This window comes from Anopheles darlingi, chromosome X (genome assembly GCF_943734745.1).
Source record: "Anopheles darlingi chromosome X, idAnoDarlMG_H_01, whole genome shotgun sequence".
NCBI classification, from domain to species: domain Eukaryota; kingdom Metazoa; phylum Arthropoda; class Insecta; order Diptera; family Culicidae; genus Anopheles; species Anopheles darlingi.
Genome location: NC_064873.1, coordinates 4,478,430 through 4,495,591, shown reverse-complemented (window position 1 = coordinate 4,495,591; position 17,162 = coordinate 4,478,430). Strand labels below are relative to the sequence as shown.

Here is a 17,162-nt window from a genome sequence, read left to right as displayed (position 1 = left end):
TAGCCCGATGGTGGCGATAGGAATTGCGCTTTTGTCGCACCGTCCCCCCACCCCCGGAACACTTCCGGTCCGCATTCTTCGCTCTCTGCCCCCCCCCCCCCCGCCCGGGCCAAGCTAATCCAATTATGAAACACCTCTCGTAACGCCATCTTCTCCGCCTTCTCGTCTTCGGATTCGGTCTTATCCGGATTTTTCGGCTTCCCCTGAAGGTGGTGGCCACTTGTGGGTGTGGCAAGCGATCCAGGAGGAGTCGAACACGGCAAGTATCACGTTACAGATGGCGGGACTATGACCTGTGACTATAGTCACACCTGGTAGTGTGTACGTCACAGCAAACAGAGTAAATCACATCAAAATCTACGGAAATCCTACGCCCTGTTATTCCCAGACAAACGACCCCCCTCCCCCAAAAGGATCGATGAAAAAAAACCGACGATCGAAGTTCCACTGGACTCTGTGGCTTCGCGAGTCGCGCGGCCCCGGGTCCCGTGTTGCACAAATTGAGCGTTTCCTGCGGCGAGCAAGTGAGTGATACCCTACACCCCTCTATATGTCCACCGAATGTCTTTTCTAATGTTGCTTTTCTGTGTTGTTTATTGGAATCATTTACATATTAAATAATTGTATATTTGCGATAAAATGTACCATCTTGTTGTTGTTTTTTTCAGCAGGTAAAGTTTAATTTAAAAACCTGCCAGCCACACACACACACACACACACACACACACACACAAACTGACACACATTTGAGTATGATACATGGCAACAAAGCCAGCCAGGGTTCAGATTGATACAGCGAATGCAACTCAAGGCGGTGGTGGTGGTGGTGGTGCATATGCTATTGTTGTTGTTGTTGTACTGGCTGTGTTATTGGTGCTGTCTGAGCGCTGGCTGGCTACCACATGTTCGTCCCACTGAGAGTGACACGAGAAGGAACAAACGGAATGGAAACAGGGGGGGGGGGGAGGTTCCCAGCGACCCAGCATTCCATCAACACTGCACTGTTTGGGTGTCTTGGCGGAAAAACCCGAGATCTTTTCCAGCATCTAATTTGGTCCGAAGCAGCAGCAACAGCTGCTGCATCTGCGCGTGGAGCTCGCCAAATCTGGCCAGAGTGTTTTGTGAGAGGGGTGGTTTGCACCCTCCTCCCCCTCCGGATCGTCCGGACACGCGGGATGGATGGATGGATGGATTATTTATTGGCGTTGGAACAACGCCGAATCCGTTTACCAATCCGTTGGTGTGTTGTGTTAGAAGGGAAGGGAAGAGGTTGTTGGACCGCTGCCAGGCAGCATTAAAACCAACACAAAAGAACACCAGAACAGAAAGAGGGCATGTGTGATTTTCTGGATGGTTGTTTGATGATGCTATAGGCCGCTTGCTTGTTTCGGTCTCTTTAGGGATACCGGACAAACCCACACACACACATACACACGCACAAAGCAAACACTCACTGAGCCGGACCGTTTGTGATGCCGTCGATTAAAAATGGAGTTTTGGGTTGTTATGACGTCATGGAAGTAGTAGAATTTGAGAATAAAGAAGAATAAATTGTAGAAGAAGAAGAAGAAAAAGAAGAAGAAAAAGAATCAGGAGAAGAAGAAGAAGAAGAAGAAAAAGAAGAAGTGGAAAAAGAAGCTAAGGGTAAACTAGGTATTAACAACAAGGGCCGAAGCAAGGCCAAGGGATATGCCCTGACAGGTGGTGGTGGTGGTGGCCGTGACGTAATGCAATGTCGGCTGCTATCACCTGTTAAGGGAGGAGGGAGACTGTTGCAGCAGAAGGTAGATGCAGATCGGAGGCTAGCCACCCTGACTGCTACTTCGTGCCGAGTCCAGTCCAACAAGCCAGCTGTATAGCATCTGCTCTGGCCGGTGATTCAATTATCGCACACAGAGAGAGGGAGGGAAGGAGGGTGGGGGTGGACGACGCGACGGTGACGCATCGACATCCGCCGGTGATGTCCTGTGATTCAATTGCTCACTACTCGCTCGCTATATTGCTATACAGCGAACGGTGGACGCGACGCGTTCCCTTATCCTGTCTCCCCCTCCTGCTACGGCTACTACAGGATCGCACCTAGGACATGTGGTGAACACACACACATACACCCAGACCCCACTGACGCCAACCGGTAGTGGCGCACTAATCGCATCAGAAAGCAATTAATTTCTGGAGCAGCAGCAGCAGCAGCAGCAGCAGCAGTAAAGGAGCCATAGGGACCCATGGGGACGCATGGTGACGCCGGAAAGACACATCGAGCTACCGCTACATCGCAGACACTCAGTGTCACGTGTGTGTGTGTGTGTGTGTGTATTGAGCTGAACATGATACAGCTTGGGTGACCACCTGGACCACCATCTTCTAAGCGCAGCGTTACAGCGTTTCGGGCTCTATGGCGTCAACGCTACACCCCCTACCCCCTCCCCGCCACCCCTTCCCTTAAGCTGCATGGAAAAGGTGGCGGATGATCATCGTGGCGATCGTTCGCGCGCTCTAGGTCCACCTTTTTTGGGGACCGCAAATTGCTCGGGATTGCGCACATGCACATACACTCAATCAAAGCGCGGAACACACACACACACACATGAACGTGCGAAGAGGGGTAGAGAGATTGCAGCATTCAGCGTGCAGCAGTAGGCACACTTAGCAGCAATTGAGACCAATTGCATGTCTATCTTCGTTTAACAGAACCCTCTCCCCACCTCTTTCTGTCTCTCTCTCAAGTCCTTCTCACCCTTAACCCCACCTGCCGGGGAGGGGGTTACAAAACCCGATTACCCCCGGGTACAGCAACCGGCAACTGCTTTAGCTCCGCTAATCAAAGCTGATCACATATAAGCGACAGAGAGAGAGAGACACACACACACACACTCGCAACATCAGCTGACGATAATGGTGATGGTGTTGATGATGATGATGATGGTGACGCCGGACTATAGTAGACGGGAACACTTACCTTTCGATGTCGATGTCGATGTCGAGGGCGGGCAGGGGTGCAAAGAGCAGATTGGGCAGGGCGAGTGGCGGTGTTAGGGCACCGGTGGTCGGTGGTAGTGATAGAGGCGGCGGTGGCGACGATGCAGGTGAACCCGGTGTGGCCGGGAGGATCGGATCGATCGCCTGCGTCTCCACCTTCTCCACTATCTGTTCCTTCACTTGCTGCTGATCCAGCTCCTCCAGCGCGTCGTACTGCTTTGGTTGCTGCTCCTCTTCCTCCTGCTCCTCCTCCTCCTCCACCTCCTGCTTCTTTTCCTTTTGCTGCTCCACTTCCTCCTCATCCTCCTCGAGCAGTGTGTCCTCCTCCTCGGGGATGATGTCCGGTGGGGGTGCGATCGACGCTGACGGTAGTGGTGGTGGTGGTGGCGGGGGTGGCACCGGTACCGGTACCGGAACGAGCTCCACCGGCAGGCCTGGTGGCAGGCCTGGCGGTGTCGTAACCGAGCCACTCGCAGCACCACCAGCACCCCCTGACGCCATCGTCACCACGTCCTCGATGTCCGAGTCGATGCCCTGGGCAAAGTCCATGTAGAAGGATTCGCGCGAATCGCTGGAACCGCGCCGCAGCTTCAGCGACAGATCGGGCGAACTGTCCATCCTGGCTGCCTGATCCTTCGCCTTTCTTCCTTCCTTCCTTCCACTCACTACTCACTCACTGCGCACACCGTACGCACAGACCGATACTCTAGCGTCTCTCTCTCGCGCTCTCTCTCTGTGCTATAGAGCCCGTACTCACTACGCCTCAGGATCCTCGGGATAAGTGCTAATGATGCGTTACCTGCTGCTTGCTCTTGAGAGAAAGAGAAAGAGAGAGAGAGAGGAGAATGGCTCCTGTTAGTCTCCAGAAGGCACACTACACTCTCTCACACACACAGACACACACACACACAGTCGCAGGGCTTCTTGCAAGGCTTCTGTGCCTCTGACCAACGTCTGATGGTCCTCACGCCCCTCCAGTAAGGAAGAAAATGTATCCCCCTTCCCCCTCCCCCTCCCCTGGGATTATTCTAGAGTCCCAAGGAGCAACCAGCAGCCGCTGCGCTTCCTTCCAAGTCGCTTGGAAGTAAACTTTCGACTAACACCTCGAGCAACTTCGAGCCTTCCTTCTTAGGCTTAGGAGCCTAGGAGCCGGTGGTCCAAACCGGTTTTGCAGTCCTTCCCTTGGGGTTGCTGGACACCCCTTCCACCCCCCGGAAGGAAGGCCGGATGTGCACTTTGGGTGGGCTCCTTTGGGACCGCACACACCCTTACGCGCTTCGGTTCGCGCGATAACCGCACCGCACACCGCGTTGGTGGTTCCAAAAACCCCCTAAGGAATGCTACCCGGTGCTACAACCACAACAACAATAACAAGAGCAGCAGCAGCAAAAGTAAAAAGGCAGAAAAACAATTTCCTAAAGCGCAAGCAAGCGAGCGAACGCGCTGCAGGTGTGCGGGGCAGGCGAAATGGGTCCCCCGGGGGGGGAAGGGCAAGGTGTTGCAGGGAGAGGAGAATTCGGCACGGCAGCAGCTTGCGGGCTCGCCTTCTGGTGGGGGGCGGTCGACGAAGGTGTCCAAAAAGGAAGGAAAAGGATGAAAACGGACGGAAACGGATGGAAGAATAGACAATAACAGATAAAAAAAAACACAAACGCATCTTGCAAAAACCAGCCTGCGTTTGTGTGTGTGTGTGTGTGTGTGTGTGTGTGTGTGTCCTGGAAGGATGAAGGAATGCGCCATGGGCGAGGCAGGCCCCCGGGATGAATGAATTCTGGGATGGCTTCGTGGCCCCTTGTTTACGGCAGACTGTGTGCGTGTGTGTGTGTGTGTGTGTGTGTGTGTGTGTGTGTTTGCTGTCCCGGGATTTCTCCCCCTCCCCCCCTCCCCTCAGCACAGTATCGTACACACGCCCTCTCTCTACAACCAGCTCTCGCTCCCTCTCTCTCCTCTTATCCTTTCGTGGCGCTTCGTGGAACACTTTCACTCTCGGCAATCCCCCCCCGATACACACACACACACACTCTTCCGCACATCTTCCCAGGCCAGCAGGGATTTTCCGCGCAAAGGAAGCTACCGTACCGTACCACTACTTTCAGGCTCCGGTTGATGGTGTTAATGATTTGATAGAGGTCCTTGGGCACTGCTGCTCCTGCTGCTGCTGCTTCTGCTGCTGTTGCTGCTCCTTCTGCTGCTGCTGCTGGTGACACCACACCACGTCACACGCACCGGAACCGCATGCCATCGCATGCCTGGCAGGCGGCGGCGGCAGGAAACCGACCGCGACCGGTCACCAATCGCGAACGCACCAATAACACTAGGCAAACAGCACCACGGCGGGAATGGCGCGGGGAGAGAGAGAGAGAGGCAGGAGTGCTACTCAGCACAGGAAGGACAGGACAGGACAGGCCAGAAGAGTCAGCCCGGATACGGCAGGAAGAGAGAGAGGAAGATGCGGAACCTGGAGGCTGTCCCGCGATCTCCCGTGTGTGTGGGTGGGTGTGTGTGTGTGTGTACGTGTGCAATGCCCCTACGTGCGTGCGTGCGTGCGTACGCGCCCGCTGAATTGGTGCAACTGATACGAGACGGCGGCATCCGAGTCAGGGTGAGCTACGGGACCTTCGAGCGCGCGCGGTCGTTCCAGGGGGAAAGAGGAAGGGACAGTCGGTGTGCGGTCGGTCCCAGTTCCGGCTACTACTACTGGTGGTGCTACTGCTCCCCGTCGGTGGTTAGAACGGGACCACCATATCGGGTGAGAGCGAGACGCTCTCTATATCGGCTCTCTAGGTGCGTGTGTGTGTGTGTGTGTGCGCGTGCGCATGTGCGTCCACACTCTCTCACCGCCAGGCCGAGTGCCTCACCGGAATCGGAACCGATGGAAACGAAGACGCAGGGAGAGGAAGATGTGCAGATTTTCCACGCGACGAACGCGAGTGGTGTATGTGTGTGTGTGTGTGTGTGTGAAAGCGAAAAGGAAGCGGAACGCAGGGACGCACCTTCCTCATACCGGGCGAGGAGAAAGGCGATCCACCAGCGAGTGAGCATTCTAGGCGCGACCGAGCAATGAGTGAGCGTCGAGCGATGAGCTGGTGCGATGACAATTCGTGAGCGTGATTGTGAGAGTGAGAGAGAGAGAGAGTAAGAATGAGAAGCCAAGGGGTCAGTCTCGCTCTCGATCGACTCTCGACTGGGGGGACTTGACCGATACAAGTTTGATAAGCATCGCGATGCTGATACTCTCTCTGTGAGGAGATGCTGTAGCGTTATCGTAATGGAGGCGCAAGCAATAAACAAAATAACAAAAAAATGGGGAGGGGGGGGGGGGGAATGGAGGCGTACACTACACACCAGCCATACAGGCTGGCATCTAGCATCCCGGGTATCTGGCCGCCCAGAAGGGGGGGATAACCCTCATCCAGCTCATCTTCAGTCGTCGGTCGTCGTCGTCGTCATCCCGATTGATTCCACGACACGCACGCCCTGTGTGTATACGTGTGTATTTTAGTAGCGCCACATTTGGAGCCGAATTTTGGGAATGCGAGTCATTGACACACTGGCCACGGCCACTAGAAGCAGCCGCGGTTACGATGCGGATGGGATGCTGCTGCGAAGGAATGTGCTGTTACCGCCGCTAGGAAAAGCGAGCGAGCGAGCGAGTTAGAGAGAGAAAGAAAGAAAAAGAGAGAGAGAGAGTACCATATGCTCATCAAAACCACGGGACCTCCCTGCTGCTGCTGCTGTCAGCGTAGTCGTTGACGACGAAGACGATACAAACAATGGGGAGAGGGAAAACAAAGACGCAATGGAATGCAATGGGAAGAACGAACAGGCAGGAAGGGAAGGGTGAAAATTTACGTTTTGTTTACGCTTTTCCTCCTGGCGCCTGACTCGCTCTCTATCTCTCTCGCACAAACACACACACGCCGTTTTGCGCGCTCGTCTAGCTGTTGCACGATGGGGGATGGGGTTGAGTGTGACGTCGTAGCATTCCAGCCGCTCCTGCTCCTCCCGCTGCTGCTGTCCTTTCCTGCACGCACTGAACGTGCGGCTACTACACACAACAACACTTTGGCTACTGCGTCTTACAACGAAATAATACGGAGTAAGCGGCTCCGGGGGATGGGGGTGGGGGGGTGGGGGGAACGAAACCCTCTCATCGTTCGCGCCTAGGGCAGAGATAGGGCATGCTGCTGCATCCCATTATTCCACATTTATGCGCATCGCGCTCCCGCCTCCCCTCATTTCAATTCCTTCCGGCGCTCCTAGCAGGAATGGCTGGCCTACTTTCGGGGGGTTCGGCGCACCCTTGTGGTGGTGGTGCATTGGCGGTTCTGGGGGGGGGGGGGGGGGGGGGGTATTACGTCGTACGCGCGACGGGAAGTGCGTGATGATGGTGACTTTAGTCGCGGCGTGCGGCGTCGCCCCATGTGGTGGTTTGAAATGCCCGATTTTCCGCGATTGCGATTGCGATCCACTACTCTGGCCGTGATCTGGCGTCTGGCTAGAGACCGGTTCGACTGTCCCCTGGCTCAGGGTACCTGCCTAACTGCCGCACTCCACTGCTGCTGTCTGTTCTAATCTGTTCCGGTTCCGGAGTGGTGGATGGATGGCCACCACGTCAAGTGGTCTGTAGTGGTCGCCGGCCTCGGGGGCTCCATCTTGAAACCCCATGCCAAGTGCCACTATACACACACACCCTTGTCAGCTTCCCCCCGGGCTAGGGGAGAGGGAAAGAAGAGGGTCCGTACGTGCCAATTATGCAACTTTTTGTTCCGCCTGGAACGGTCGGTCGCAACGTTGTGCTCCTTAATCCAGAACCAGAGGGAATTTGCGCCAGACAGGCGTACAGGCGGCAGGAGGAGTAACTGATACAACAACAACAACAACAACAACAACGACGACGACAAGGATGACGATGGCGTTGACGACAACCATGCGGGTGCGGGTCAAATGGGGTTGCAGAGCCAGGCGCAGCGCAGCGGAGAGCATTCATTGCACCGGAAGTGCTCCAGTAGCCCATCCTGCAACACCTGTCATCGTCTCGTCGGCGAATGCTGTACCATCACACTCGATGTGTATGTTTGTGTGTGTCTAGCGTTTTGCGCTCGTCTGTTACCCCCTTCCCCACGCACCACTTTTCTCCTCATGGAGATTCCTTTTGAAGAGAAACGCGCCGCGTTTCCATCCCCTTGTTACGAGGGTTCTTAATCTCCGCTACAATTGTTGTTAGCTTCCGCTGGCTTGCCACCGTTACCGTTTGCCGTTTGTCTTCATTTGTCTTAGACCAACTCCCCCCCACCGGCGGCAGTAAACGCTCCGAGCACGCCGAGAGGTGGCGAGACTCCGCACACAGGGATACGTGCTGGCCTGGATGGGTAAGTTGATAACCCTCCGTATGTAACATGTCGAACCCCATCCGCCTTGGTGATGCATAAGCTGCGCACCCTTCCACACATCCATTCCCTTCGCCCTTCGTTCGTTCGTTCGTTCGTTCAATTTGTTTGATGCATCCAGTCGGCAACACTCGCCTTGCTGCCTAACACGCTGCACAATGGTGCTTGTGTTTGTTCTCCGTATCGTGATGATCCGTATCTCCGAGGGGGTGATGGTGTAGATGACCCCGCACTACCACCTCAACCTGGATCGCAAAACCGTTTGCAATTTAACGTATCTCGCGCGGTTTCAAAACAAGACACGATGTGCGCTGTGCTGGTGTCTGATGTTAATCCTTGTCGAGCGTACTTGGCACAAGCACGGACTAGGCCGGCTGTGACCGTCTGTCTCCCATAGGGGTTTTTGCATTTTCCTTGCAAAATGTTTGTTTGCTTTTTTTACAATTCACAAACCACACCCGGGATGGCGAACCCTATGACGATGCACCAAATCTGTCTGCCTGAGGGTCCCGAATCATTGGACCGTGTTCGGAGAGGTGTAAGAAGCAGTAAAGCAACGCATGGCCGCGCTTTAAGGAAGCGAATAGCACTCGTTCGTGGTCTCGTGGCCGTCGCTGCATTCACTCACAGTAGACGCGTGTTACGCTGAAGCCGTTAGATAAGCAGTCACCTATGGCACTAATCGCTGTCGATATTGCGCGTTGAACTGCTCAGTATTCGCGAACGCAAACGATACACCGCAAACCGACCGTATCTAATGTACCGTGATGTGGCATGGCGGTGATAAACAGTGCGCATCCAGACCATGTGTGGTGAGTAGCTGTGGTTTCGGATGTCTGTGCCGAATGAAGAGTGCGGTAACTAAAAGGGTCTTAATAATATATCTGCATGATTATCTATGAGGTCAGCACCTCTAAGGGATACATCGGAAAACAGCATTCAAATTAGCAGTAACAGTATATTATTGGGTGAACGCTCTAAATACCACCGGTGTTGCCATTCCATCCATTTGCCTTCTTTGCTCCTGTGTGGCAGCCGCAGAGTTCCGTCCCGCTAGATTTTCACATATTTTATAAGTCTCATTTCATACGCCTCGCCTTCGTATTTGTCTATTCGAGATTACTTTTTCTGTCAAAAACGGATATAGGGAATTGTTTGAATAGCGTAGATGCTTGTTGGAGCGAGCAGATACAGACGCGCGAGAATACGTTGGGAGGGGTGTAGCTGGTTCTGTTACAACCAGAAAAGCAAAAAACCTTTCTAATTAGCCCGTCGTCCACATCGTAAGGTCGCGATCACAAAATTTACTTTCATTTACAGTTCAGTGTATTACACTACTCTCTCAGTGTACGTGTTGGTGTGTCTGTATGAATTTAGTGTATCGTTTGTGTGGGGTTTAGTTGTACAGAACCAACGTAATAGCGTTCGTAGAACTTAGTTTGAATTCATCCGCCCTGTGCATTGCACTTTCCAGCGATCGCACCACGCTAAGGCACCATCAAGGAATATGCACGGGCCGAGCAGAACTGCCGCCCTTCTGTGCCGATCACAGTATCCCCGCACAATATAATCCCAACACATTTGGTGTACAATAATGCGGTAATCCAGCATATCAAAGAAAATATAATTTATAAAAAATAAAGGAATTACTTGAAGTAGGAGCGTTAGGATAAGAAAAATCCATATCACATAATCTGGATAATTAAATCGGATAAACGGATTACAAACGGATAATTCAAAGTCTCTCCAGCTATTTGGGTTACTGTTATCGAAACGGAAACAGTAAGTAATATGGGCTACGATGGCCTGTGACACGATATTCTACTGGATACGTTACGTGAACGCCTAGCTAACGGGCTGGCTGGTTTTCACTTCAGCTCCGCAAAGGAGACAGGCGTTTTGTAAGTGCGTGTTTGGGACAGGGAAAAGGATATTCTATAAAAACTGCATGAACTGTTTATCAGCGTTTCCCTTGCTCATTCAGATGCCCACAGTATCTTTTCTATCCTCTCTCTCTGTCCATTCCAATCACACTGGAACATCCTGTAGCACATCTTCAATTTAAAAATGAAAAAAAAAACATAACAAACCACCTTCGCTTGACGAAAGCGCGACTCTTATGAGCCTCCGGTGGACGGAGACGCGAGACAACTCTGCCACAGTAACCCCCCGCATGCCATGCTGACGATGACGTAGATCATGAACAGCACAATGGCGGCGAGCAGCACGTACATCCGGACGCTACGCCAAAACATGGCACGGGACAGCCGGCGTGACGACTGCCGGAACGACGTGGACTAGAAAGGAAAGAGGATGCCTTTAGCCTGAGAGAGACCAACCAAAGTCGTACCAATTCGCCGTGTACTCACGCTGCCGAGCAGTCCATCGGCGGCGGTCTCTAGCCGATCGATCCGCTCACCGCGCCCAATCACACCCTCGATGTTCTTCACCATGATGGTGCGCAACTCGTCGATCTGCTCCTTAACCTGCCCGATCGTGTCGGTGTGCGTATCGTCACTGTAGCTCGACATTAGCGAAGACAGCACGCTCGAGAATTCGGTGTTCATTGCGTACGCGATCGCGGTGGCCACCGTTAGCCCGTACATCTGCGTGAAACGGCTCTTCACCTCCATCAGGAACGCAAACGCTCGGTTGAGCTCGAATTTCTGCAACAAAAAAAGCAAAAGCAAACACGTGAACAAGCGAGGATGAGCGTGAGTGAGAATGAATGGTTGGCTGGGCGGTCCGTCGGAAATGGCGCTTACGTCGTCCGTGATGCACATGTAGATGATCTGATTGTCACGGATCAGGTGAATCAGATAGTTGCCGTGCTTGTACGTGAGCTTGGGCGAATTCTCGTCCATGCGATCGATGATCTGTTCCGCCACTTCGGTGAAGTTACCGACGCAATCCGCATACTTGGCTAGCACTGTCTGGCCCCGCGAAATCGCACTGTAAATGATCGGCATGGTTGCTTGGTTCCGGGTTGTCCGTGGGGGAATATCGTTGTCGTCGTCTTGTGCTAAAATGGTTCGAAACGGACGAAAGATGAGAAGATTGGTGTACAACTACAACTTTTGGTGTGGGGCGCACACCACAGGGGGAATCGGGGCGAGGAGCACGCATGCACGCACTAGCCGATCATGCAAGTAGCATCCCCTTCTACGTACAGTTGGGAAAGGATGGCAGGGCAAGCGGGGTGAGGTGTGTGCTGATAACGGGCGACAGGCGTCCGGAGATTAGGATTTTACCCGCTGGATACGGAAATAATGCTGTCGGCTTGCTTGCTGGAATGTATGCACTGTAGTGAAGAACAAGCTGTGTATCGTTTGACCTCGTCCGGGCTTGTTTTTGGTGTTGGTGTCGCTGCACTTTGCTCACACACTCAGAGCGGCTAGACGTAGGGATGATGCGTCACTGCACTTTGTCGTCGTCGCTGCCTCCGCCGATATCACTAGAATGGGGCGACGCACTTTCCTCTTGCTAGCCTTTGTCAGGCGGAGGTCAATCACGGTCCTTATGGCACGGCTAGCCCACACTTCCGCACTGCCTTCCTCTGAGTGATGTAGCGTAACTCTGGAGGGGCTTGGTGGTTCAACGCGCTGTTTCTGCTCCAACTGCTGCTGCCAGTCTAGTACCGATCCATCACTGTGTCTCGGTGTCGCAAACGAACTATCGTCTTTCAAGAAGCCCCAGCAAAGTTTTCCACTAACCGCAGGCTGGTCTCGTCTTCGCCGACTCCCGCGCGTATCCTACACCACTACGCGTAAAGTGCCCCCTTGTTCGCTGCTCGCTGCTCGCTGTTATTCTTGGACCACCGACGACGACGACGACGACGACTCTTGTTTTGATTCTATTGTTACTATTCCGCTCTCGCTCTCTCACTCACAAACACCTTTTCCTTCACTATTTCTGTCTCTTTTTCGCAGCCGTAGAACAGGCGTGAGTGCAAAGCGTAAACAAATCCTCGCTTCTGGCATCGAATAAAATCGAAAACGCTCTGCTCAACCGCGACGACAAAAGTCGCTTTCCCACTCTGGCAGCTTGCAATTGCGGATGCAGATAAGAAGGGGAAAACCCAATCGTTGTTCGGTGAATTAATTTGCTACAATCGAAATAGATACTCCGACAGTGTGGGTATATGCGTTCACACAATGGCAAGAGGGTACGTTATGTGAACGCGCTCAAACATTCACTGTCATTTCACTGTTGTTGTGTTGGTGGCGCCACACGCAGCGTAAACATGAACTACAATACATTCGAGTCAAGTTTGCTTATAGTTGTGCGCTTCGTGTGGCATGGACTTATGGCTGCGACCGCGGAATGTAAATAAACTTTTTCCCGGTGTTTTTTTCTTGAATTGATTGGTCAATAAAATTCCTCGATAAAAATACGAGGGTAAGACGACAAAACGGCGACACACTGGATAACTTATCCGAAATAATGAATTTCAAATTTTTAAACGCCTTTGTTCCATTTTATGTTTTAGGTTCTGCTTCATTTTTACAGCATCATCCGATTGCCTCCCACCCCTTTTTAGGTGTGATTCACACCTATATAACGGCTGTCCCCCCCGCACAGCCCACCGATTTATCTCGTTTGATTAGCACAATCAACGCGCGGAAAAGATAACTGTAAAGGAGTCCCTAGGTGAGCAGAATCCGGGCCCCAGACCGTTGCGTGCCTCTTATCAGTAGAGTGAAACTACTCTTCACGATGGTACAGTGGCTGCGTGCGAGTAGACCTCTTATCACGACGCGACGCGAGCTGGCAGCCAAGCAATAGACGTCTTGTACCGCGCGTAACATAGCTCCTGATTGGGCAGCTTTTCGTCATTGCCGCACTAGTGAGGATTGTTGTTATTAATGATTGATTTCTGCTCGATACCGCTCACTTTCAGGCACCATCGCGCAGCGGACGGAACGTCGACTGAGATGTTGTCCGGTAAGTAACGACCGTGCGGCGGGAATCACCTCCATCAACGCTGGCGGTACGCTCATCGGCGACCACCGTTAACATCATCATTCCACCCCCCTCCATGCTGCTCTGTGGTCCTAATGTATCTACTGGACCGGGTGACTATTGGCGGATTGACACTAAAAAGGGGTTTCCCTTCTGCACGTAGAGCTGTTCGATGGGTCATCCGGAACGGGCGGTTCGTTGCGGCGCGCCTTGCTAGTGGCCGCTGGTGTCGGGCTCGTGACGGCCTCCGGGTACGCTGTGTACCGGTTGCTACAGCAGCGGCGTGCCCGCCGGCCACCGACCGAGTGGCACCGGGTTGGCGAGGTGTCCGCCCTGTGGATCTACCCGATCAAATCGTGTGGCGCGGTGCGAGTGGGCCAGTTCGATTGCACCGAGATTGGACCGGGCGTTGGCTTGCTACGGGATCGCATCTTTATGGTTGTGAACAGTGCGGACGGTCGGTTCATCACTGGTCGGTCCCATCCAACGCTGGTGCTAGTGCAACCGTCGTTCGATGAGCCCGGTCACGAGCGCATGCGACTATCCGCCCCTGGCATGCTTGACGTCGATGTAGACGTGCGTCGACTGCTGGAGGTCGGTCAGCACGAGTCGGCCACGGTCTGGGACCAACCGGTGACGGCTATCGACTGTGGCGAGGAGGTAGCCCGCTGGCTGTCGCGTTTCCTGCTGCAGGAGGATACCGGGCTGCGGCTGGTGCTGTACCCGTACGATCGGCCGACGCGTCCGGTGCGGCCAAAGAACCGCATCCACCAAATGCTGACGGCGCGCGATTCGGGCGCTCTGCACGATGCTACCAGCTACATGCTCCTGTCCGAGGCGTCCGTCGCCGATGTGAACGGGCGGCTCGAGCTGCCACCCATCCAGGCGCTCCAATACCGCGCCAACATTCTCGTGAAGGGACCGGGTGCCTTCGAGGAGGACGATTGGCGATGGATCCGCATCGGTGATACCGTGTACGAGAACGTTAAACCTTGCACCAGGTGAGAACCACGTGGCGTCATCGGCCACTGCCTATCTGGCTACCTCATTCTTCATTGTCATTGTCCAGCCATTGTCATCGTGAGGTTCTTATCGTGTTGCTCTAGTAACATCCACTCTCTTCCTCGTAAACCCGTTACCCCCTCTGCTCACCCTCCATCTTGGTTTGGCTTATCTCTTTTTTTCAGATGTCTCTTTACGAACGTCGACCCGGAGACGGGTGTGAGCAGCCCAGTGCAGGAACCGCTGAACACGCTGCGCAAGTACCGCACGAAACCAGGCCTCGGTGCATCCCCGGTGGTCGGTATGCAGATGGGGGTGCGCCTGACCGGCAAGATCGCCGTTGGCGAGGCCGTCTACGTTGGCTGAACCAGCTAAAATTAGGTGCTAGGAGCAATTTCCGTTGCTTTCCAGCTCCATTCCAAAGGTTCCATTCCGAGGTTTCCATTGCACTACCTACCACCGCAAACACCAAGCAGTAGACCCACCTCACTCTTCATCTCACCCTTAACCAGTGGTGCCATTTCATAAGGAAGAAGCAAAGCAGGGCCGCGGTCAGTTGGCGCCGGTCGCGGAACGTATGTATTTACTCGTATACGCGAGCAGATTAGTGTGACAAACTGCGATACAATAATGATGTGACCGCTGCCCCGTGGTCCCGATACAGTGTTCACATACGCCAAAGCGTCTTCTTGATTGGTTGTGGTTATGTTGGGTTGAGTTGATAGGTTGACGAAAGAAAAGTCCTAAAAGCGTGGCTAGGCAAAGTAGACGGAATCGCCGATCTTGACGCTGCCGGCGCGGCGCAATCCAAGATGGATACCGAGGGCCGGCGATTCACCCAGCGCCGGTATCTGTCGATATCTGTTATCGGTGGATCAGTATGCATGGTATATAAATAGAGACACAGACAGAGAGAGAGAGAGCGAAAGAGAGACAGAAAGTGAGTGCGTGAATAACATAATGGGGGAAGAGCACTTACTGTTTCAGCGTCCGCAACGGTTCCTTGTCTGGGTGGGCGACCCCAGTATCCGGGTCGATCGTAGTGAAGACGCATCGCAGGCACGGTATGCGATAGCGGAACACGACGTCCCCGATTCGCACCCACTTCCAGCGATCCTCGGCATACGGTTCCGGACCACGAACGACAAAGTTGGGCCGGAAGCGCAGCGGTGTCACCTTGTTCTCCAGCCGGCCATTCAGCTCGGTCACGCTGGCCTCGTTGAACAGCATGTAGCTCGTCTCATCGTGCAGCGTACCGGTGTCGTCACCGTTCCGGCGCCGCTGGCTGTGCGCGTGCGGATAGTACCGCAACCGGTAGCCACTGTCCTTGTCGAGCAGGTAGCGCGAAAACCACTGAGCCACGGTGTCCCCACAGTCGAGCACCGTTACACCCTCGCCCCACACAACGCTCCGCTCGGTCACTGGATCAGCGGTCGCCCCCCGTGTCGCCTTCCGTGCCAGCTCGCCCACATCGATCCGTAGCTCCGGCATACCGGGTGCCTGCAGGTACAGTGTTGTGGTCGGTGCATCGTACCGCGGTGCAATCAGCACCATCTTCGGTTTCATGCGCGCCGTCACGAACTTGCCATCCTCGTTCGTCACCAGGAAGGTGCGGTCGCGCATCAGATCCTGACCCGGTCCGGTAGCGATACAGTCGATCGCCTGCAGGACGACCGGACCGCACGATTTGATCGGGTAGACGTAGATCTCGGTTAGCTCGCCGGCCTTGCGCCACCGTTTCGGGGGCGTATTGTCGAGTCGCTGCTTCGCCAGGTAGGCGGCTGCCGATACCACCGCAACTCCGCCGAGGCCAGCCGCTACCAGCAGGGCCTGTCGGGTCACCGGGACCGCCCTGAACTCATCCACCAGTCCTAGGACGGGAAGCACCAAGAAGCATTAGCACAACCGGATGAGTTCCCTCGTCGTACGTCACGTTCCGCTTTACTCCAACTTACTTTGGAGCATATTGTGCAAGAGTGCGCTCTGGAACCTCTACTGCTGCTGCTGCTGCTGCTGTTGCTGTTGATGATGTTACTGCCAATAACCGCGCCCCGGGAGCTGCGATTTGGCTTTTGTCTTGTGTGTTGCTTGCGATTCGAGCGCTTCGCGCTTAATGGCGCCGCGAAACCTTTGCACGCACACAGCAACGCCGATAAGGATGGGGCGACATCAAATGTCAGCTGATAGAGTCCGCTGAGGCCGCAAATTCTACAGGTTACCATACCACCCTCACCACCACCACCACCACAATGACAACAATCGCGCGTATCTCTTGCACTTTGATTTACCCGCTTTATTTGATCAGCGTCCGAGTAAGCGAGCGAGCGAGCGAGCGAATGATCCATGTACCCCTATGACCCCCTAGCTCACAGAGCTCGGCTCATTGATAGGGTGGACGGGTGGAGAACGTTGAGATTCTCCCTCGCTCGCTCTAGCAAGCGTATGGATGACCGTGCGATGGGATTGACCGCGTCCGTCTGGCGTACGTGAGCAGATGCTGCGACGCACTGTGGCGAACGCGCAGTGGTGCTCAGCTCTTATCTTGAGCATATTATCGGAGCAGCGTTCAGCATGGCACGTTAATGGTTTGAAAGCTTCATTAAAAGACAATCGTTCGCATGTTTTTTTTTGATGAACGACATTCTATTTTATCATGTTTTATGGGCGTCTTTCCTTCTGGAAAATGTATTGGTTTGTTTTGTGAATAGTTTGTGTCCGACCACGACCTCGGTTCAAGTACAGTTTCATGCCAGATAGCGATCAGCTGATATGCCGCAGGTGCTTTACTTAAACCTATTGCCAGAAATACCAAACCTTTTGTCCGGCTTA

The 17,162-nt window shown here is 53.9% G+C and overlaps 4 protein-coding genes across 9 annotated transcripts in view; 1 reads left to right on the top strand and 3 right to left on the bottom strand.

The window, feature by feature from the left end:
* The window catches only part of LOC125952209 (proton channel OtopLc), a 9,981-nt gene extending 4,467 nt beyond the window's left edge, over positions 1 to 5,514 (bottom strand). The window contains exons 1-2 of one of the 4 annotated variants that reach the window (XM_049681568.1): positions 5,054 to 5,514; positions 2,960 to 3,790 (exon numbers count right to left, since the gene is read on the bottom strand). In XM_049681568.1, the coding sequence (XP_049537525.1) occupies positions 2,960 to 3,597 (638 nt within the window). In that variant the 5' untranslated portion in view covers positions 3,598 to 3,790; positions 5,054 to 5,514. The remainder of the gene's footprint in view (positions 1 to 2,959; positions 3,791 to 5,053) is intronic. The other 3 variants (XM_049681558.1, XM_049681576.1, XM_049681551.1) reach the window with 3 other exon arrangements.
* A 3,717-nt stretch (positions 5,515 to 9,231) lies between these two features.
* On the bottom strand, positions 9,232 to 12,282 carry LOC125952724 (vesicle-associated membrane protein 7). 2 transcript variants are annotated; one of them, XM_049682402.1, is made up of 4 exons: positions 11,621 to 12,282; positions 11,135 to 11,391; positions 10,739 to 11,035; positions 9,232 to 10,666 (listed from the first exon to the last, which is right to left on the bottom strand). In XM_049682402.1, the coding sequence occupies exons 2-4, from the start codon at positions 11,336 to 11,338 to the stop codon at positions 10,487 to 10,489; spliced, it is 681 nt and encodes a 226-aa protein (XP_049538359.1). In that variant the 5' UTR covers positions 11,339 to 11,391; positions 11,621 to 12,282; the 3' UTR covers positions 9,232 to 10,486. The 2 variants fall into 2 exon arrangements, with proteins under 2 accessions (XP_049538359.1, XP_049538350.1); XM_049682393.1 differs by having other exon boundaries at positions 11,540 to 12,274.
* A 389-nt stretch (positions 12,283 to 12,671) lies between these two features.
* Positions 12,672 to 14,880, top strand: LOC125952632 (mitochondrial amidoxime-reducing component 1-like). Of its 2 annotated transcripts, XM_049682237.1 has the most exons (5): positions 12,672 to 12,767; positions 12,859 to 13,019; positions 13,270 to 13,313; positions 13,495 to 14,332; positions 14,519 to 14,751. In XM_049682237.1, exons 3-5 carry the CDS (start codon positions 13,304 to 13,306, stop codon positions 14,697 to 14,699), a joined length of 1,029 nt encoding a protein of 342 aa, XP_049538194.1. In that variant the 5' UTR covers positions 12,672 to 12,767; positions 12,859 to 13,019; positions 13,270 to 13,303; the 3' UTR covers positions 14,700 to 14,751. The 2 variants fall into 2 exon arrangements, with proteins under 2 accessions (XP_049538194.1, XP_049538185.1); XM_049682228.1 differs by lacking the exons at positions 12,672 to 12,767; positions 12,859 to 13,019 and adding an exon at positions 14,807 to 14,880 and having other exon boundaries at positions 13,176 to 13,313; positions 14,519 to 14,770.
* A 4-nt stretch (positions 14,881 to 14,884) lies between these two features.
* Positions 14,885 to 16,799, bottom strand: LOC125952666 (mitochondrial amidoxime-reducing component 1). The gene is made up of 3 exons (XM_049682280.1): positions 16,289 to 16,799; positions 15,313 to 16,204; positions 14,885 to 15,194 (listed from the first exon to the last, which is right to left on the bottom strand). The coding sequence occupies exons 1-3, from the start codon at positions 16,296 to 16,298 to the stop codon at positions 15,089 to 15,091; spliced, it is 1,008 nt and encodes a 335-aa protein (XP_049538237.1). The 5' UTR covers positions 16,299 to 16,799; the 3' UTR covers positions 14,885 to 15,088.
* Between the last annotated feature and the right edge of the window lie 363 nt (positions 16,800 to 17,162).